At 49.3% G+C, this 23,134-nt stretch overlaps 1 protein-coding gene across 1 annotated transcript in view; it reads left to right on the top strand.

Annotated features, from left to right (window-relative positions):
* Window positions 1-11,124: 11,124 nt before the first annotated feature.
* Window positions 11,125-23,134, top strand: part of LOC145411329 (uncharacterized) — a 63,641-nt gene continuing 51,631 nt past the window's right edge. Inside the window, exon 1 of the mRNA XM_080281358.1 lies at window positions 11,125-11,260. Within this exon, the coding sequence (XP_080137484.1) occupies window positions 11,134-11,260 (127 nt within the window). The 5' untranslated portion in view covers window positions 11,125-11,133. The remainder of the gene's footprint in view (window positions 11,261-23,134) is intronic.

Raw genomic sequence — 23,134 nt, 5'->3', positions numbered from 1 at the left:
GTCGATTGACAGTAATTGCCATGGTTTGTGTGCGGTGATTTTTCCCACAGGTCCTGCTGTGCGTGATGTCATTACCCAAGGAGCAGGCTCGGCATGTTTGGATGATGTTTTTGGAAATAGTGGAGGAGTTGGGTGTCCAATAATTATCACTGAAAACTTGTAGTAAATTTTTGGTGCCGAGGTGGATGCTGTTTTTGAGTGGAGGTGAACCATGGTGTCGTGTGTGGCGTTGGGGTCTAGAACAATGTGGCCATCTTGGTTAAACAGGTGTTCGTCGTGTTTGTATAATTTGGCGAAGGTGTGCAGTGGTATCCAGGGGGGGCGTTGCTTGGCCTGCCTCATTTGGATGAGGTCTGTGTTGGTGCGGATGGAGTTGATGGGTAGGCAGGAGAGAGCATCTGTGTTTGTGTGCAGCTTCCCGGGTCGGTATGATATTTCAAAATCAAACTCCTCAAGCACTTCTCTCCATCAAATTAGTTGTGCACTGGTGGTGTTGGATTGTAACAGCCACTGGAGAGATTGATGGTCAGTGATGATGACTACATGGGTGCCTGAAATATATGTGCGGAAATAGTCTAATGCCCAAATGATGCCCAGGTACTCACGTTTAGTGGCAGTGTAATTTCTCTCAGCCTGGTTGAGGCTGCGGCTGGTGCAGGCAATGATGTGTTCCCGCCTGTCCTGCACCTGCGCGAGTACAGCACCGATGGCAACCAGGGAAACATTGGTTTATAGACGGAACGGTAAGTCGTAGTCGGGGAAAGCGACAATCGGGGCTGAGACGAGTTTGTTTTTTAGCGTGTTAAAGGCTGCAACACAGGTATCGGTCAAAACAAAAGGCTCGCCTTTCCTTGTGAGATTGTGCAAGGGTTTAGCAATGTTGGCGAAACTTTTGACAAAACGCCGGTAGTAAGGGGTCAGTCCGAGGAAGGTGTGCATTTCATGGACGTCCTTAGGGAGAGGGAGGTCAGCGATAGCACACAATTTGTCAGGATCAGGGGAGATGCCCTCGGCTCCAATCACGTGTCCTAGGAAGGAGACGGACCTTTTGGCTAGGACACACTTTGAAGGTTTGATTTTTAGTCTGGCCAGGCGTATTCGCGTAAATACCTGTTTGAGGCTGTGGAGGTGGTTAGCCCAGGTTCGGCTGAACACGATGACATCGTCCAGATACGCCAGGCAGATCTCCCAGGTCAGGCCGCTAAGGACTGACTCCATTAGACGGGAGAACGTGGCTGGGGCATTGCAAAATCTGAAAGGGAGGACGTTGAATTCGTGAAGTTTGCCGAAGAAGGCTGTTTTCTGTTTGTCCTCTGGGTGGACGGGGACTTGCCAGTACCCTGACTGTAGGTCGAGGGTGGAAAACCATGAAGAGCCGTGTAGTGAGTCATGGGAATCGTCTATTCTGGGTAGGGGAGTGGCGTCCTTGGTGGTGACATCACTGAGTTTACGGTAGTCGACACAGAACCACATGGTGCCATCCTTTTTCCTAACGAGTATGACAGGTGAGGACCAGGGTCTGGTGGAGGGGGAAAGGACGCCAGCATCTAGCACGTCCTGGACCTGCTGTCTTCCTCTGCCCGCTGCCTAGGGTTCTTTCGTTGTGAGGGTTGGTGGATGGATGGTCCCGTGGTGTGAATTTCATGGCTCAGGTTGGTGGTGTTCCCGATGTCTGCTGGACCAGATGAGAAAAGGTCTTGGAAGTCCAGGAGGAGTTGTTGGAGGCTGTTTGCTTGGTGGGTGGAAAGGTGGTCGGGTAGAGTAGGTAGCGTGGTGGGAGAGGGGGAGGGTGTTTCACAAGCCTTGGTTTCCTCCATATCCCCTACTACTAATCATCGAGGGAGGGTGAGTGGTGTGGCGGCGAGACTGGCGATTCGCACTGCTCGGGCGTGGGGGGGGAGGAATGTGGTAGACAGTAAACACGATGAAAGGGCCACGGATGGTAAGCTGGGTGAGAATAGTACGGAGGTACTGCTGGGCCTGTTTAACTGCAACCAAGCCTCGTGGTGGGGGGGAATGGTAATAGCAGAAGCAAGGGTGGCAGGAAAAGTTGGAGGGGGAGGGGAGGTAGGAGAGGAAGAAGAAGAAGAATGGAGGTGGGAGGGTGTAGTGCTGGGTGACGTGAGGAGTGAGGGTGGAGGGGAGGTGCACATGCAGGGTGGTTGAGGGTGGGGAGGAAAGGGGTGTGTGTGGGGTGGAAGTGTGCACGTGCTGCGTGGGTGGTCGGGGGGGGGGGCTGGATGAAACTGGAGGCGGTCCTTGTGGCAGTCGATGTTGGCGTGGAGTTTCTGTAGGAGGTCCAGCCCCAGGTAGCCGTCATATGCACTGCAAGTAGAATCAAAGATGATGAAGGGGTGTCTTGTGGCTACTTGTTAGTGGGTTTCAGTCTGCAGGCTCCGGGTTTCCCCACGGATAGGCAGGGGGCCGTCCCCCGCAACTACAAGGTTGGCTGAGGTGGAGAGAAGGTTTCCAAAGGTGGAGCTGTGGTGGAAGTAAAAATGTGAGTAGAGGCAGGATCTGGCTGCTCCCGTGTCAACCAATAGTCTTGCCTTGACCCCATTCAGCCTCATTTTGTCATAGACTGGGGGTCTGTATTTATGTGAAGTGGCACCCACCACCATGGGGAGGTGCAAGGGTGGACCTAAAAATCCATCTGCTGTACGGTGCCTTCCTCGTCAGGCTCCACTTCCCCGGGGTCTTTATAAGAGAGAGGTGGAGCATCATCTTCCGGTGCATCGTCTTCCAAGGATGACACCTTCCAGCGCCCTTGTGAGGCCGCCCTGCATCGTGCGGCTTTAGGCTGCTCGCGTATGTCATGCAGAGGGCAGCTGCAACTGCAGGCGGTAAATTCCCACCGGTTTATGGATATCAAGTTGGAGTTTTCTCTGGGGTTGGGGCATCTCTTTGGAGGGTTTGCCCTGGGTATGGCAGGTGACAGCTCCGTTGTGGGTTGTGGCGGGGGTGTCTGTTGCTTTTGTGGTGCCGCCTTGTTCGTGGGAAACTTAGTGACTGCATTTATTGGTTGAGGTGTGGGGCGGGCTGCAGGGAGGCATCGTACAAGCTGCAGGTCTTGGTCCATGTCTGCCGATGGATCATAAATTGTGAAGTGTTCCCTGACTGTGCTCGGGAGGATCCTCAGCAGGGTATTGAATATATGTTGATTCCCAGTGACTGTGCTGGCCTTGGGATAGGTGGCGGTGATGAGTTGCCATGCCTGGATGAATGTGTCATCGAGGCTACCGTCGTATATAAGGGCGTCTAGTTGTGAGAGAGCAACAACCCTGCCCAAGGAAGGCGTAACTGCCTGTTTCACGATATGTGTGAATTGGTCCCATTTTAGTTCGGGGACAATTTTCGTGGCTATGTTTGCCACGATGTTGCCCAGGTGAGGCAGTGTGAGGGCAATTTTCTCCCTGTCGTTTTCAAACCCTATGTCTAATATGGGTTTTACCATATCCAAGTACACATCGATGTCGTATTGTTCGGGGCTGAACTTAGGCAGTTGGATATGTGGTTTGGCCATCATTGTGCTAGATTTCCCTATTTGTTCCTCCGTGTTCTAATCAGATCCGGAACCACCGCTTGCCACCAGTGTTATGCTGGGTGTTTTAAGTCCAACTTCTCGTTCTAAAGACACCAGCGACCGGAAATAGAACACTTACAAAGGAACAGGGCATAAAATCTTGGCAAGACACCTTAACACACATGTTGCCTTAATCCAACTTACTTACAATATACATACAATGGGGCACTGAAAGTGGAATTGGTATAGTGACCGGTTAGTTAAAATTGGTACACTAAGTTACATAGACACTGTGTTACACCTGAGTTACTGCACAAGAGAATATCACATAAGGATGGTGACACTGTTCATACACGCGGTCCCGTGGACTCTGCGTAGTACACTGGTCTATATGCACTCGGGTATCGCCCTACATTTGTATATTGCTCTAGTCCTGGGAACTTAGGTACTAACACAGCACTCTGAGTAGATTGGGGTAGAGACACTTTACAGGTGGTGTTCCGGTCTCATTGTTTCTGTACCACACACAGTCACTGTCACTATTCTCTAATATGACACTGGGGCCCCACTATGTCGTCACTGGGCAGTCGAGGTCAGGGCTCATTTGAGGAGGCGCCCGGGAGTCAGAGGGAGCCCTACTGGTGAGCCCTCCTGCAGAATGCAAGGGACAGCTCTCGGGGGCGTCACGGCCCGGGTGTGTCTCTGCTCTGGGGTGCAGGGAGGCCCTTTCCTGTCAGGGCCTCGACCTGGTGAGGGGCTCGGGACTGGGGCCAAACAGTGTCAGGAGTCTGGCCTGCCACTTCTTACTCCGTGTGGAGGGCCAACGGTGAGTGGGGCCAGGGTGGTCCCGCCCTGAGGTCCGAGGGCTGGCCCAGGAAGGCCTGGGGCTGCAGTCGCCTCTAGGTTGGGGCGCCATCAGGGGTTGACTGCGGCACCTCTCCCGCAGGGCATCCGTCAGGACCCGGCTTCGTCCAGGAGCAGGCTGGAGGGAATGGATCCCGCCTTCACCGGCAGGGCCTTGCCACCACTCCCGGAATGGCAGCACCTCCGGGGAACCACATCTGGAGGGAGAGACAGAGGGGCGTCCCACACGGCCGAAGGGTGGAAAGTGGGCAGGGCAAGGGACCTTCTCCTCCGTGAGAACCCTCAGGACTGTGGACGAAGGGCATACAGTGGCCATCCCTTCCCCGTCGCATACAGTGAACGTTGTTGCGATTCCACAGGCCCTTGGGCTAGCAGCAGAAGGACATACAGTGCCCGTTCCTTCCCCGGCATATACAGTGGCCATCGCCGTGGTGCTGCTCCCGAAGGAGGAAGAGGCAGATGAGAGACGTTCAGTGGGAGTTCCCTCCCCAGTGCATACAGTGGCCATTGCCGTGGGCCTGCCTGCCCGACAGGAAGTAGCTGAAGGACGTACAGTGGCCGTTCCCTCCCAGGTACATCCTATGGCCGTTACCACGGTACTACTCCAATAGGAGGAGGAGGAGGAGATGGATGAGGGATGTACAGTGGCCGTTCCCTCCCTGAAGCATACAATGGCCGTCGTTGCCCTTCCACTCCTCCTTCCTTTGTTTGTCGGTGCGAGTACAGTGCCCGTCACACCGAGGCGGTCTCCAGATGTGGTTGCAGCAGAAGAGTGTACAGTGACCATCCCTTCCCCAGTATGTACAGTGGCCGTTACCACGGGGCTGCAGGGGGAAACAGCAGAAGGGTGTACAATGGCCATCCCTTCCCCAGTACGTACAGTGGCTGTTACCGCGTGCTGCCTGGGACTCTATATGGAGCAGTCCCACCCCGATCCTGACGAGGGCTGGTCCGGGCGAGAAGTAGTCTCGCATCCCTGTGATGTGGTTGGTCTGTTTGAGGGGAAGAGGGACAGTAGGTCGGGGGAGCACCTGAGCCCGTCTCGCTCTGGGCCAGCGTCTCACTTACCTGGCCCACTGTGGTGTCCTCCTGGGGTGGGGGTGGGGCTGCGGCTCCATAGCTGGGTGGGGGGTCCGGTGGCGGGAGTGCGCATTTTACGGTATAAGACATTACTACGATTCACAGTTTCACACAACAGTGTAGGTATTTAACAAAGAAAAATATGCTTTTTAAACAGCGTAGAGATTGTGTTTGTCCCAGTGGTGGTGACATCTACCGGAATACTAGCTTTGAAAGCACCCCATTAAAGTGGCAGTCTTGTTATGCAGCATAGTCTGGCCCCGACTTCTCGGGTCCAGGTACGGTGCAGGCCTTAGGTTCTTTGTTCCCAACCGGGCCAGAGTATGCAGACAATGAGGGGAAGCCCAAACACCAACTGATCAAAGACACACGTATATTAACTATAAAGCAAGGTACAAAATCAGTATGACAATATACACTAGGGTCTGTGACCAAACCTAAACAATACAGGACATTAGTCAATACAAAGAAATAAATCACACACTTACAAAGAGTAATCCCACAATGCAGTATACGTATAGCATTTACAATACACCAGGTGTGTCTCTCTAGTACATATATAGAGATGGAGTTAACACAACACTTCTGCCACAGTCTCTCTCGATATATACACAAGCACATGACAGGGACAGAAATATTCTCTCATTCCATAACACATTTGCGTAACATAGACGCAATCTTATATCAACTATAGTACACCCGCGTGCCATAGAAGAGCTATAAGTTGCCTTATGTTACACTCGCGTGACATGGGACGTGGGATATATCACTTATTACCTACTCGCGTGACAGGGACAGGAGGCGCTACCCTTGCACGGTATTCTCGTGTGACATCATCGCACAGCTACCCTTGCACGGTATTCTCGTGTGACATCATTGCACAGCTACCCTTGCACGGTATTCTCGTGTGACATCATTGCACAGCTACCCTTGCACGGTATTCTCGTGTGACATCATCGCACAGAGTAATACCCTTGATACACTCACTCAGCATAGATGGTATAACACTGTGGGAGTGGGGAGGGTGTACAACAACTCAGGGACAGAGGCACAGCACTGATGTTTCTAGGGAGTTCACTATGTATTGCATGGGGGGGTCACACATCTGGGAGGCGGCCGGGGCCTTGTGCCTTTGTACCAACACTAATATTCCATGTGAGCTCTTTGTTAGGTTCTTAAGTCACTGCACAAGCATGGGGCAGGAACATCACTAGGGGGCACTGGGTGAAGTTTACTTTGTACTGAGTCGTACACTAGCTCACAAGGGAGGAACACTGGCAGGGGATGTGACAACAGTCTTAGAGTCTTTTCACTCACAGGTACAGGTGGTGAGGGGCGCTATGGCGCACCAGGGGCCCACTACACTGGCAGCCTCAGGTGGCAGCCGGGCGTTGGGGGCAGGCCGTCAGGGATGTGCTCCCGGTGTAGGTTGCTGTCAGGATCGCCATGGGTCCTGGTGGAGCTGAAGGGCGGAGTGGTGGGAGGCCCTTTCTCATTAGGGGCCCTGGGAGAGGAGTGGCTCTCAGGACTAGGGCCAAACAGGGCCAGGAAGTGTGCAGCATGGTACCTGTCCTTTGTTGTGGTGGGTGTCCTGGGGGCAGACCTGGCCAAGCCCGGACCAAGGGTCAGCTGTGAGATGGGCGGTGCCCTTCCGATGCTGTGGTCATGTCTAGGGGAGGCAACTGTCAAGGGGTGGCTGCAGCTGCCTATGCCGGGAGGAGTCCGGCAGCTGCAGGGGCGGCTCATTGGCACTGGGGGCTGCGGTCTTGCCTTGGGGAGGAGGCCGTCAGGGGTGATCTGCAGCCGCTCACTCTGAGGGAGTCCGGCAGTGGCTGTCGGTGGAGAGGACAGTGCCGCAGTGACAGGATGCCTGGTCTCGGGGTGGTCTTGCCCTGACGTGTCTCTGGTGGGGTACCTGCAGGGGAGCAGTTCCCACCCTCCGTACAGAAGGAGAGGGGAGAGGGGTGCCTTGCTCTGCTGCAGGAGGGGTGGGTCGAGCAAGAAGTGTCACCCTTGGTTGGAACCCCTGGTGTCATGAAGGGGAAGCAACCGGTGGTCTGCTCCCACGTTGGCGGGCCTGACGATCCCTGACAGAACCCTGTACTGGGGCGCAAGAGGGAGGCCCAAAGGGCACCCCTTCGCCCAGGCAGACCCAGTAGGCACTGCCTAGGTTCCTACCTGGGGCAGCAGCTGAAGGAGATCCAGTGGACACTACCACTCGTCCCAGGGACGACCGGAAGGGGAGGCCCGTAGAGTTTCCTGGCTGGTGCCGCAGGTCCGGTGGACTCTGCCTTCCTGCCGTTGGGGGATGGTGCAGCTGGAGGATGACCGGTGGTCTGCCCCCCCGGAGGTAGATCCGGTGGACACTACCCCTGGTCTTGCTGCCCTCCTGGTGAGATCCAGCGAAGGTCGTCTGAGAGATGTGCCAATGTGCTGGGTCCCGAAGCTGGGTGGCAGAGGGAGGAGAACCGGTAGTCACTTCTCCCACAGTAGGTACGGTGGATGCTAATGAGCTGCTGCTCCCCTGGGGTATTGCAGGACGTGAGGCTCCGGTGGAGTCCCCTCCTCTTTTAGAGGCTGATCCAATGGACATGGCATCCGAGGGCCTGCTTGGGACTTGGCTGTTGCAAGTCCCACCCTGCTTCTGGCAAGTGCTCTCTCCGTCGGAGTGTAGTGCACTCAAACTGCATACTGCCTGGTGGTCCAGCTGCGTGGAAGAGGGGCATCGGGTCATGGGGAAGATATGCTGTTCCTGCTGGGAGCGGAGAAAAGCCTCCCCATCATCTCCTTGTGGGGTGGAGGTCACCTCCCTGTACCCTCCTCTTGGGATGGTGGTGTCTGGCTCGCTCTGCCGAGCTGATATTTCAGATCTGTTTTGAAGAACCCAGGGAAACCAAGTTCACGCCAGCATAACACTAATATTTGCTAAAGGGTGTGTGGCTACCTCACTGAGCTCTATAGCATGGAGATTGGAGAGGCTTTCTCATGGGTAGTGCCAGGTAGTTTGTGTGTCCGCCACCAAGGGCCCAGGACGGTGCTGAAATCAGCCGATGAATTCGGAAATTATAGTGCCATGTGTTATGCTGGGTGTTTTTAGACCGACTTCTCATTCTAAAGACACCAGCGATTGAGCAGGGTCCTCTTTCTAGACCGGAAGTAGAGCACCTACAAAGGAACAGAGCATAAAAACTTGGCAGGATAACTTAACACATCTATTGTCTTAGTTCAATTCCCTTTCAGTATTCATACAAAGATACACTGATTATGGATGAGATAAAGTGACAGGGTAATTAATACTAGCATCACATATCACATGGGCATGGTGTTTACGCCTGAGTCAATACACAAGAGAATATCACACAGCCGTGGGGACACTGTTTATACACTCGGTCTCTTTGGACTGTATGTAGTAAGTTGGCCTCTCTGGTCACACTCTAGGGTATTCTCTGGTTCTGGGATGCTTAGACATAAACATAGTACACTGGATATACTGGAACAGAGACTTTTAGAGATAGAGTTTCTGTCTCTCTGCTTTATATCACTCGCAGTCACTTTCACTATTAAGTCTTTAACACGACACTGGGATTTGGGGGCGTTTTCGCTGGACTGCTGAGTCCTGGGTTTAACTGAGTTGGCGCCTGGGAGTGGGAGGGAGCCCTTCTGGGGAGCCTTCCTGTAGGAGGCACGGGACAGCTCTCGGGGGCGTTGCTGCCCGGACATGTGTCTGATCTGGGGTGCAGGGAGGCCTTCTTCTGTTTGGGCCTCGACCTGGTAAGGGGCCCTCTGGGGGTGTGGTTGAACAGCATCAGGAGTTGGGCCAGCCGCTTCTTGCTCCTGGCGGAGGGCTGACGTTGAATGGGGTCAGAGCAGTCCCGCCTTGGGGTCTGTGCGCTGGCCCTGGAAGGCCTGGGACTGCGGTCGCCTTTAGGTTGGGGCGCCATCAGGGGTTGGCCGCAGCACCTCACCCGCGGGGCGTCTGTCAGGATCCGGCATCGTCCAGGGGCAGGCTGTAGGGTGCGAACCCTGCCTTTGGGGAAAGGACCTCGCCACCACTCCTGGACTGGCAGCGCCTCCAGGAAACCACACCTGGAGAGAGAGAGAGAGAGAGAGAGAGAGAGAGAGAGAGAGAGAGAGAGAGAGAGAGAGAGAAAGAGAGAGAGAGAAGGGCATCCCACACAGCCGAGGGGTATAGAGTGGGCCGTGCAAGGGACCTTCCCCTATGGGAAAACCCTCAGGACTGTGGATGAAGGGCGTACACTGGCAATCCCTTTCCTGACGCATACAGTGGCCGTCGTCGCGGGTCCACAGCCCCCTGGGGTCACAGCAGAAGGATGTACAGTGGCTATTCCTTCCCTGGCACGTACAGTGGCCGTCGCCGCGGGGCTGCTTCTGAAGGAGGAAGAGGCAGATGAGGGACATCCAGTGGCCGTTCCCTCCCCGGCGTGTACAGTGGCCGTCACCGCGGGTCTGCCTGCCCAACGGGAAGTATAGCTGAGGGACATACAGTGGCCATTCCCCTCCCAGTACGTACAGTGGCTGTTACCGCGTGGCCGGGAGGAGGAGGTGGATGAGGGACGTACAGTGGCTGTTCCCTCCCCGACACGTACAGTGGCCTTCGTCGCGGCTCCACGCCTCCTGCTTTTGCCTGTCAGTGTGCGCTCAATAGGTGCCACACTGAGACGGGCTCCAGATGTGGCTGCAGCAGAAGGACGTACAGTGGCAGCTCCTTCCCCGACGCGTACAGTGGCCATCGTCGCGGGGCTGCAGGGGTAAACAGCTGAGGGACGTACAGCGGGCGTTCCCTCCCCAGTACGTACAGTGGCCGTTACCGCAGCGCTTCCTGGGACTGTTTCTGGAACAGTCCCACCCCGATCCTGACGAGGGCTGGTCTGGCCGAGAAGTAGTGTCGCATTCCTGCGACGTCGTGGTTGGGTAGGTTGAGGGGAAGAGGGACACAAGGTCAGGGCGCACCTGAGCCCGTCCCTCTCTGGGCCAGTGTCGCATTCACCTGGCTTCCCGTGGTGTCTTCCTTGGTCTGGGGTAGGGCTGCGGCTCAGTATCGGGGTGAGGGGGCCCGGCGGCGGAAGCGCGCATTTAACATGGTCTACTGCGCAGCTAAAATATAGCGCCATGGTCCACTGCTTAACTTATGTATGCAACAGAGAAACAGAACCATCAAGCTAAGAACAGTGTAGAGGCGGCGAGTGCGGGTGTTTTAATGTGGCGGCCAAAGTCACACGCTCGCTGCGGAGATACCCCTCCATACTAAAGAACTCAATGGGCTACCCCCAGGAATTTATAACCACTACCTATAAAACTGTATCTGCTGAATGTGTGTGGCAAGACACCACCTTTTGTTGCGTAAGTACTCTGTATACCTTTACAACAAAATTTCAGTCAGTTGATCAAACCAGTGTTTTAAGTAATTTCCAAATTCTTCGGGAACATTTGACAACAGCGACCTTGTATTTTATGATGTTATATCACTTTCAACTCCAGATAACTGGTATTACGCTATGCAAGATTTGATTGTAATACACCTAGGTTTAGCATTGTTATTGTTATTATTTTTTTTTTTTCTTTTGCTAAGTTTTAGCGTTTGAGGAAAATTTCATCTGGGAACACTGTCGGGCCTTTTGGGCCTAGTGTTTAACATGGATGGAGACATGAAAAAATTCTCAAAAAAGGTGGATTATATCCTTTACTTACAGACAAAGGGCAAACATCACCCTGGCCTGAGTGATAACAAGGCGAGGAATATACGTAAATACCAACGGTACTATTGTTTAATGGGTAAGAATATGGTCGTACAGAACTTCGTAATTTTCAGATTATGGTTTATTTTACTAAACTGCATGTGGGAATTTTTTATGATCAGTAGTGCATGATAGAATGCACTGTTTGCCCACTGTCCTTATGCACTTTCTGTACTTTAGGCAGTTTTCTCGTTTCAGCCAATAATCGACTTGGCTATAAAGTGCATTCCTTTTTTTTTTTTTTTTTTTTTTTCGTCACAGTGATGAGTTCTGCAATATCCCCCTGGTATTATTTTACAGGTTGCCAATATGAGGTTCAGGGATATTACCACCATAAAAGCATAGTATGATACCTACCGTAACTCATAAGGTACTGGTAAGCATTACACTGCAACAAGTTATGGTAGGTTATGGTAGGGTAGGTTAGGTTAGGTTAGGTTAGGTCCAGAAAAATATACTGCACGACCTGGGGGGGGTGTATTGGCAACTTGTAAAAATTTACCTCTCCCTCCGTAGATGAGTATATTACCAGCAGTTTTAAGCATTAACTTACCAGTACGGTACCTTTACCCCACCTAACCTAACCAAGACCCCTAGCAATTAAGTCCTAACCAAAACAGATGGAATAATTTTGTTACATTAACTCACCTCTTTCTTTGTGGGGGGATGGGAGGTTCAAGTGAAAACTTTATTGTGGTTATCAGTGGTAGGTGGTGGTGACCATCTCCCACCGAATTGATGTAATGCTGCCAACTTCTTCCCTCACCTTTATCACATTTTCAGTGTATGTCCTCTCCCTCTTCCTATTTCACTCATCTTTCTGGTCGCTTTTTATTTCACCTCTTCCCATTTCAGGTGGCTTTACAGTGAGTGAGAAGCCAGATAGTTACCTGTAAGCCAGGAAACCATTTACAACACAGGATGCTAACCATATAACCAACCCATATACAGTATGTTCCCTGTGTGTTAACAAATGGGTTGGCGGAGGGTTAGTGCCCCTCCCCTTAAAACAACTAATTCAAACGACCACCCCTTATGGGATTATGGCATTTGGCTTTAGATAGATTTTTATCGAAAATGCCACATTCTGCCATGTTTGATCCCCCCCTTGTGCCCCCAAAAAACAAGCTTTTCCAACAAAAAGGACAGTAAAAAAAAAAAAATCAGTTGAAAAACATGGAAATGTAAGCAGGTACCTAATTGGGAGGCTATGCCCCTCAGAACTCCCCCGTGATATTAACATCCTGACCTAACCTAACTGTGATGGCTACTCGGAACAACACTAGCCACCTCCCGTAGGCAGTTATGCAATGGCTGTTTCCTCATCGTCATCTGCATGTAATGCCCTCATCATCATCTGCATGTAATGCGGAGTGGATCGCTGTGCCTTAGTCATGGTGATAATGATCTTTAATATAGCACACATTTCTAATGGTATAGGGAAGCCTACTCCACCCCCTGCTGTAATGAGAAAATGTCATTAAGGGAACTAGATTAACTGCTGGACATTTATGGGGAAATTTAGAAAATACCAAATTTGACCCTAATATACCTTAGTTATCTGCCTCATTACTGAAAAACAAGTGCAGGAAGGGGAGAGTGTTACCCACAGAGGTCATGATACTGTCAAGCAGCAATTAAGCCATCATAGAGTAAACCATGTTACTCGTATCCCAGCCACCAGCAGGTTGTATTAAGAATGCTCTCTCATATTGTATAGGCTAATTTGTAAAGGCTCCAACATGCTTAAATGTGTCAGCCTTGGTCATCCAATGGCGGCACTCCACGCTGCTTGATCTTTGGCAGTTTCCCAAATCAGTCCCTTATCCCTGAAGTGTCACTGTGACCTTATCCCAGGTCTTTAATGATCTGCCTTCCAGAACCCTACCCCCGTTGTTCACACTTCTCACTTTCCGTACCCAATTGTCTTCATCCATGCCCTCCACATGCCCAAACCATCTCGGTCTACCCATCCTCTTCACAACACCAATACAATCCACTCCCATCCTCCCTCTCAACTCTTCAGCCATAAGCCTAGCTCCCCTCAGGCCTTGCATTCGAGGAAGCACTACATATCCATCTAATCATTGTCATTTCTGTACATTTGAGCATACAAATATCCTCTTACTCCCCATGTCTCACTACCATACAGCATTACACCTAACACGTACCACTTACAAAAATCCTTAACCACAGAGGGAGAGCCCTCTCAGTGTCAGGAGAGGCAACTGCTTCTGGAACTACCTCCAACCACTCCTTATCCTAGCCCCTTACAAGTCCCCCTAACAATAAAACTTCCACACACTCGAGAGACTTACTCGCAGAATTAATCCTTTTACACGATGTCTAGATGCTGTCCTTGACACACTACACACACAACATTAGCATTATATTGCAGTCCATCTCCAATACCACTACACATCTTTTGCACCCACTTATCACTACTGTACCATACTGCACAAGATGGAGTTACTTCCCACATCCTTTTGGCAGACTGCACGTAGCCACTCCCTCTGCTTCATCAGTATCGCCACCAGCCCTAGATACCATCACTTGTTTTATCTGCATTTACTCTCAAACCTTTGTACCCCATTCTCTGTCCAGTTCCTGAATCACTCCCTTACCTCTCTTTTCATTCTTTGCAGTCAACACCAAGTCATAAGCATATAACATTTCTGAAGCCACAGTAGAGAGCTCCAAGCACCATGACAATCAGTTGCTAAGGGGCTCAAGACTAACCCCTGATGCATACCAACATTCATGGAAAACTCATCTCTCAAATCTCCATTCACTCTCATCTGGATACAAGCACCCACATATATAGCCATAATCACTCGAACTGGCCACTCCTCGATCCCAAGCTTTCTCATTGCTCTTTTCACCACCTCCCTAGGGACTCTGTCAAAAGCCTTCTCCAAATCAACAAAAATTGCAGTTCCCCTTTTTTTTTTTTCATATACTGTATATTTTTCCTGAAGCTGTCAGACAGTGAATTTGGCATCAGCAGTCCCTTTGCCTGGCATAAACCCAAACTGCATCTTTTCAGAGTTTACTCCTTCCCTATTCATGCCTTTTAGGACTCTCCAATACCCTCATTATTTGGTCCAAAAGTTTTATCATGTAATTTCCTCTTTCCTGGGCATCATCCTTCCCTTTGTACACATTTACAGTCACATGTTTCAGCCAGTCATCTGGCACAGCACACTCATATATAATCATATTCATCAAGTCAGTAGTAACTAAACCCACTCCTAATACATCTTGAGGCCTTCAGCATTTTAGCAGCCAACCCAGACACACCTACTGCCTTCCCTAACTGCATCCAGCTTATTGCCTTGCTCACAGTAACAGCATGAATCAAAGGCGAAGGGCCAAACTGTGGAACTGCTGACTCCAGACCTTCCATGTTCCAGCCAAACTCTTTATTCAGAAGCTGGTTACAGTGCTCTTTCCAGGCATCTAATATTCTCACTCTCCACTACTACCTTTCCTTCATCATTCTTCACACACTGCTCACCTATGATATCCCTGTTTTCCCACATCATCTGATTTCTGTCTGCCTATCTGTAGCCAGATGCTTAGTCCCATAAGGGTTGCCCACAAGTAAATTGCCTCCATGTCACCCTGTTTCTTGCCATTTTCCTGCTCTCCCCTCAGCTTGCACCCACCTCTATCATATACCTCCCTGCTCTATCCCTCCATCTCATCCTCAGTCTCCCCCTCCTTTTCCCCACCTTCATCTCACTCACTTCTAGTTAGTTTCTTCCTCTCCATCCTCACCATGTGGCCAAACCACCTCAGTGTATTTCTCCTAACACCATCTCTCACATCCACATCCGTACCACAATACTCTTTCACTTCCTCATTTTTCAGTCTGTCTCTCCATGCAGCTCCACATGCTTCTCTCAGATATCTCATTTCCACCACTCTCACTCTTGACTTGTGTCCTTCCAACCAGGTCCAAGCTTCGTTCCCATACTTTAGAGTGGGGATCACAGTACTGCCATGCAGTGAGTTTTTTAATTCCATGCTCACTTTCATATTTCCTGTCACTACTTTTAGAGAACCAGCAGCCTTTCTTCCCTGCTGTACCATTTCAAGCACGTCATCTTCCAAACTTCCATCCCTACTCATGATGCCACCCAAGTAGGTTACTTAAATGCACAAGCATTTTCCATTTCCTGTTTGTGCATTCAGTGATGTTATTTCTCTTGAAGACCACAACTTGACTCTTCCCTATACTCACCTTTAGATTCCATTTCTTACATACTATCCCAAACTCATTCAGCAAGCCTTGCAGTTCCCTCATCATCTTCACTGAACAATGTACAGTAGTATCATCTACAAACAACGGAAAAGGAAGTTTCCAAACGCTGCCCTTTCTCATTGGGACCGCTTCAGCTTCCACTGCCTTACCTTGTATCTTATTTATAATTCATCCATGTACAAATTGAACAAACATGGAAACAAGACACATTTCTTTTTCAGTCAACATTTAGATAGAAAAATTCACTCAGTTTGCCATCCACTTGCACTGCAGCCCTAGTGCCCTCATATATATTCCTCATGGCATTCAGTAGCTTCCCATTTACTCTATATATACCAGTATGTAAAATTTACAGCATTCCTTGTATATCCACTCTGTCACATGCTTTATCAAATTCTATGCAGGCATCATATTGTACAAGTTCTTTCTCTTCTCTAGAAACTTTTCCACTAAACTCCTTAGGATGAATATCTAATCTAGCCTGCACAACCACTTTCCTTCCTGAAACCTCCGTCTTCATCTCCAGCTACTTCCCCTGTTGTTTCCCTTACTCTGTCAGTACGTATCCAACCATAGCTATACTGCCCTATGATTACCACACACTTCGTTTTCCCTTTTTCCTTTGTCTATCTATCTGTCTGCCCAGATACCATAATCCCGTAAGGGGTGGCCGTATGACTTGACTTACATGTTTTACGGGGAGGAGCACTAACCCTCCACCAACCCATTTGCTGACACAGAGGGAACGCGTAATGGTTGGTTAGCTATATGGTTACCACCTAGTGTTGTACATGGTTTCCTAGTGTAGAGGAAACCATCATTTTGTCACTCAGTACACAACCTCTCCTTCCTGAAACCTCCCTGTTTTTCTCCAACTACTTTCTCTGTTATATCCCAAACTCAGTCAATAAGTATCCATCTTACACTTTTCCTGTTACACCCGGAAGATAAATGCCCTTACGGTTACCATGCACTTCTTTTTCCTCCTTTTCCTTTGCACAAGGAAATAATTATACCTGAATTCCAGTACTCTGGGACTGTACCTTCGTCCCAGGCCAATTAATCCACATTTTCAGCAACCATTCTACTACTTTCTCTCCCTCTTGCTTCAGCATTTCACTGCAGTCCATCATGTCCTTGGGCTTTCCCTAGTTTGACTTTTTTCATTGCTTCCACTATTTCCATCCTACTGATCTCTGCCTCCCTTCTTACCTCCCTCCTTCTCCCAGCCATTCTCCTGCCACTTATACTAGCATTACTTTCATTTTCAATGTTTGATAGTTCCTTACATGTTACAGTGCACCCCCACACAATGCAAACACACACGGTGTGGGTAACTTACATCTGAGGTCAACCCAGAAAATACATATTTTTATCAAATGCAAAATCTGTGAATCGAACTTCCCAACATGTGAATCGGCTGTTTGATTCCAGGGCAAAAATGGACTTCCCACCATTACTACGAGTGTCAGGCTGGACAATGCGAGTCAGTCACATGAAGGCAGGTGGCTGGCAACGAGCCAGATTCAAAATGGCGGGCAGCTGGCCAGCTATATGCATGCCATTTACTGACTTTCCTGGGTAGACAGACACTTCTCCTCCATATTTCCATGAGAACACATTGTACCTCGCATCCTGTGTTCTGTTTTAGCATCACAGCAGTACCCACCTGTTCATCATGGTCTCAGTTGTCGACTTTGAAGGTTTTATGGCACCTCCAGGAGACCACAGCAGTGACAGTAACAATGACAACGGGGCACCCCACCCCGTGGGGCAAGAATAGACGCCCCGAGCCTTGGATACCCACCTCCCCTCCCTTCTTAACAAGTCCAGAAGTCACTTAAAGGTACATGGTGTTCTGTTTGTTGTTTTATTTGTTGGTCCAACTAGAAGTACTATTAGGCAAAGTAATAGCAGGGTAGAGTAGGCTGGAAGGGGACCCAAAGGCCAAGCCCTGGGTGGGCTGTCCACTATATACCATTTTTCCCATAAGTTCTTTGGTTCACACACTGCAAAATTGTAGAATGCAAGGATTTCTGCTGCCCATAAACTCGCATTGTGTGAGGGTGCACTGTATTTCCATTTGCTCACTCTTTCTCCCTTCTCCACCAGCAATCTGCCATTTTTATCTTTCACTCCCCCACTACTGTCTTTATCACCCTGTCTTACATTCTTTACCTCCTTCCATAACATTTTCTTATATTCCCTCCACTTTTCACTCAAATTCCTTCCAAACCCCTCATCCACTCTCTTCTTACTCTGTTACTGATCTTGCCACTTCTTTGTTCTTCTCTACATAAAACTCAATATTCTGTCTCTCAACTTCTTCCATGCCACTACTTCCCAACCTCTCACTGTATGCTTTCTTCTTTTGCGGTGCAGCATGTTTCACCTCTTCATTCCACTAGCTATGCTGTTCCCTGAACCCCTTTTCATCTTTATCTTCACCCCAGACCCCACACACCAGCTCACATGCTGCACAGATTTCTTCTGTGAATACCCTGCATTTCACCTCCTCCACCTGCTCCATATCGTAGCTACCAAATTGCTCCTCCATTTCTCTCATATTCTTCCCCCCCACCCCTTTTTTTTTCTTTTCTTCCTCCTGCAATATTTTTACTGCTACAGTTCTTTCATTCACAACATTCATGACACTTCCGACTATTTTTCCATAACCAGCACACCCACACCACCATATCAGTTTACACTTCTTTGCCAAGATAGCTTATGCCTACAGTCCTTCTTAGCAATTATTTTGGTTGATTTTCCTCTATATCTGACCTGCTGCATAGAAGCAACTTTTCATCCACCTCCTACTCTGTGTCTCTGCCACTTACCCTCTGTACTCTTCCAACTACTTACATTCCATGACGCTACTCTGAACCTCTTGGGAGATTTAATTTCCAGACTTGTTTTTATTGCTTAATCTCATTTTGTCATAAGTCGGTAAAATAGAGGATGAGACAGACCACAGGCCCCACCCACCCATGCAGTTCCAAGCCCAGGCATGGAACCTGGGACCCTTAGCCACCACCCATGACTAGTGGCTTTTGGGCACCCTGCTATGACAGCTACAGGGTCACCCTCCGAGTGCACCTTGGCACTCTAAAGACGGTATTACACGGTACCTCATATAAGGTTTACCAGGGAAAAGTTCTGTGGAACCAGGCACAGACCCTTTCACCCACTTTCCTTGGATTGTCAGGGACGACGCTTCTCGCACTGTTGTCATTGCCCATCTTGCTTGTACCCAGTCAGTGTTACTGGAGAATGCGATCACTGACTCGGTAGGAAGAACGAGATGCAGCATTGTATTCAAACAGACAGAATTGTCCAGGGACCCCATCGGTTAAAATTACTTGTAACGTTCTCTTGTGGAGCATATAAACTCTGTGATACCAAAGGCAAGGAAATTGCCTCAGTTTTTCATTGAGGGTGAATTCAGCAGCCCTGGTCCAGGAAATTTGAGCAGAAGCTATCGTATTTTCACTGGTGAAGCTGTGCGGGTGCTGTAGATATTCTATTGCACAGAGGTACATTACTGCTCTCCTGAGTTGTGTTCGCCTCATGTTAATCTGGTAGCAAAGTCCCCAGATGTAAACATGTGGTTATTTTCAGAGGTGGGCACCTCCTCAGTCACTTCCGCAATCCACAATTTCCACAGTACCGGACAGCACGATTTCAGTTGCGGAATTGCGATTGCAGCAGACTCATCCGAAACTTGCAGCATTGCGTTGTGGAAGTACAGTACATCCGCAATTGCAGTCCTGTCCACAATCTCCCCCGTGGCGGTCAGTGTCAGTTAGTTAGTACAGGCTACAGCATGACTCACGAATATCAAGCTTGAACAGGATTCTCAGCCAGCAGCGGGGGCAGGCGAGGCATCGCAGCGTCAGTTAGCAGTAGGGATGGATGATACCAGAAGTGATTTGATACAATACGATACTATAAGCCAGCATGGCAGTAAATTTTGTGGCACGCATAGCAAATCATTCACAGTTGTGTTGTAGGGGTGTGAAGAAGTGTCAAGTGTCATAAGTGTGAACTTCTGAACTTGAACTTCTGAGTCAATGAGGACTCAGAGAAGTGGTCCGAGTGAAGTTATGAACGGAGTCACTAGTGAGTAGTGAGTTCGTAGTGACTGTCACTGTGGGAAAATAATCTTATAAATAGATTATAAATACAATAATTCACTACATTACCAATTGATTTACACCCTATTTGTGCACTTTGTATTGAAAATTGTGAAACTGGATTGCAGTTGCAGTATTGAGGTGACAGAATTGCACATTTCAAGTTTATTGCGGAATTGCGATAGCGTAGGGTAAGGGTCAGAGGTTGCGGAATTGTGATTGTGGAGTTGAATTTTAGATTGCGGTGCCCAGCTCAGGTTGTTTTATTGAAATCATCACAGTTTTCATCAGTGCATGAAATATTTACTCCTTAAGGCTTTCTTGATTATTAATATTTATTTTAAAATACTATTAAGTATTGTATGATAGATGTTAAGTGCAATAACACGAAATATTCTCTTTTGAGTCGCCTAGTTGGTCACACTGTTTTGTAATTCACATGATGGGTGAGAATCCGTCCAAACGGATTTCAAGCTTGCCGAGGATACTGTTGACATTTATTGCGATATCATGCCGATTTACTCACGTTTCTTGGCAAACCTCATATGAGGTACCATGTGATACCCCTATAACTGCCCCACCACTATACACCCACTGTGCTATTCCCAGGTTCAGACTCCTATCTGTTGGATGGAAGGGGCAGCCTGGGAACTCCGTTGCCCTGTACCCTCTTGCACAGATCTGAATCCATATCCCAACCTGGTCCCCAAAACTAAGCTAGTTGAACCCATGCCATGCCTCCCCACAGGTCCATCACCAGGTAGCGTGGGCAAAGTTTTCTAGGTTATTGTTGATTTCCAAAGGAAGGATGTGCCATAGAAATGGTGTTTGCACATAATAGAGCCTAAGGCATGACCGGATATGGGCAATGACCGGATACAGAGCAGTATCCTCTGCTGTGCCCATACCAAACCTATATGTACAGTAGCTATCTATCTACAGTGCTCGTCAGAAGTATAGAGCGCCCTGCGTCCCTCCTGAGAAACAAACCTTTCAACATTGAAAAACATATAAATAATGCATTTTATTTACCTTTAGTGCTTCGTAGGGTAGCCTTTACGTTTCTTCACGGACCTGAGACGTCTTGGAAGTGAAAGGGCGAGGCTCCTGAGGTGCTGGAGGGGTATTTTGTCCCAGGAGTCACGAATGGCGGCTTCCAACTTAGGCAGAGAGCTCACGTCTTTCCCTTGGAGACTCTTCTTTACGAGGTACCAGAGGTTTTCAATGGGGTTGAGGTCTGGGCTATTTCCTGGCCAGTCTGTCATGAATGATACCTCGCAATCACGAAGCCAATTGGTGACCGATTTGGCCTTGTGAGCAGGTGCACCGTCCTGCTGAAACACTCGTGCACCTGTTAGCTCGAAGGAGTCTGGTAAATGATCACACAGAAGCTCCAGGTAAACATCCTGATTCACTCTGATGTTCTTGGGAAGTACAACAAGCTTCCCCAAACCCTTCCCTGAGAAACAACCCCATACCATGAGTGAATCAGGATGTTTAACTGTGCTTTCTACATACCGTGGGTCAAGTGGGTCACTACCTTTGCGTCGATACACACGTGCTCCTCTGTTACAGGTAACACTAAACGTTGCCTCATCAGACCACAACACTGACAACCATTGCTCCTCACCCCAGGTTAGATATTTATTAGCAAAGGAAAGCCTACGAATTCTCTGGCTCTTGGTGAGAAGAGGCTTTTTCACAGGCCTGTGACTTGTGTAACCAAGCTCATGCACCCTACGAGACACTGTTCTCACTGACACCTCACCAAACACTTCCGGGTTGCTCTCCTTAATTTTCCTTGCACTCACACGAGGATTAAACTCCACTGCACGTTTTAAAACATTAACAGACCTTGGGGAAGTTTTCCTAGGCCTACCAGACCGCGGTTTCTTTGTGGGAACTGCACCACTGTTTTCCTCCCGAAACCGCGCACACCAACGACGCACTGTCGATCGTGCCACACCAACCAATTCACTAATTTCCTTTGTCTGGTGGCCTGCCTCCTTTAGAGCAATGATCTGGGATATGATTTCACTCGATAGTTCATGGGTAGGTGCCATAACAAAGTTGTGAAGGCCAGAACACTGCGGGACACTCGGTAAAAAATGGCGCAATTTGAGAGGGACACTCGGCGGAGTTCCTCTCTCTCAGGCAGCCCGTGGGCGACTGAGGCGGGAACCAACCAGCGCTTCGGAAGGCCCCAGGCTACCGTGACGTCATACTCGGAGCTCAAACTTGTGGCTCAATTCTTACCCCCCAGAATGGGTGATTCTTTTTGGGCCATAAGTATTGCGCGCCTGGCGGACAACGCTGAATACTTCTGACGAGCACTGTATCTATCTGTCTATAGTCCAACACCCTGATCCTGCAAAGGGTGGCTGCAGACAACATGCCTCCAAGTTGCTCTGTCACCCACCATTTGACTGCCCTCCCCCCAACTCACCCCCCCTCCCTCATATACCTCTCAACTCTGTCCCTCCACCTCATCCTCGGTCTTCCCCCTCCCTGTCCCTCCCTCAACTTCACCTACGTACACCCTTTTAGTCAGTCTTTCATTCTCCTTTCTCTCCACATATTCAAACCAACTCAGTGTATTTCTCCTAATTTTCTCAGTCACATCCACATCCACCTCACAACGTTCTTTCACTTCTTCATTCGTCAACCTGTCCCTTCATGTCACTTCACATGCTCCTTTCAGGTAACTCATTTCCGCATCTCTCACTCTTGACTTGTTCCTCTCTAGCAAGGCCCATGCCTCACTTCCATGTTCAGGGTAGGGATTACAGTATTATCATACAGTGGATGAAAGGATGTGAAGATGTGTAATGGATGCAAGAGTTTATAGAGGTTGGGGGAGTGGACATTCTGACCACTACTTGGTGGTGGCCAGAATTAGAATTCAAGTAAGATGGAGGAATAGAAGGGAAAGACGAGAGGAAGGAGTAGTTGCAAGGAGAGTGGAAAGGTTACAAGAGGATGAGAAAAAGGCAGAGTATAAGAGAGAAGTGGGGGAACGGTTGGGCAAATATGAATTGGAGCAGATGGGAGACGTGGAAGGTGTCTGTAGGATATTTACAGAAGAAATGTGTGCAGCATGTGATGTGGTGTGTGGAAGGAAGAGAAGACGGAGGGGGGTGCAAGGAACAGCGTGGTGGACTGAAGAGGTGAGACAGGCTGTGGCACAAAAGAAGAAAGCATACAATGAATGGATGAGAAATAGGGCCGTGGAAGAAGTTGAGAGGCGGAAGAGAGAGTTATTTGTAGAAAGAAAGAGAGAGGTGAAAAGATTAGTAAGAGAGAGTAAGAAGAGAGTGGATGAGGAATTTGGAAGGAATTTGAGTGTAAAGTGGAGGGACTGTAAGAAAATGTTCTGGAAAGAGGTGAAAAGAGTAAGACAGGGTGGAAGTGAAGTTAGCAGGGGAGTGAAAGATAAAAATGGTAGATTACTAGTGGAGAAGGGAGAAAAAGTGAGCATATCGAGAGAACACTTTAAGGAATTGTTGAGCAT

This window comes from Coenobita brevimanus, chromosome 89 (assembly GCF_032717465.1).
Source record: "Coenobita brevimanus isolate Jiangsu-jjx chromosome 89, ASM3271746v2, whole genome shotgun sequence".
NCBI lineage: Eukaryota > Metazoa > Arthropoda > Malacostraca > Decapoda > Coenobitidae > Coenobita > Coenobita brevimanus.
This window is presented reverse-complemented; position numbering and strand designations above follow the sequence as displayed.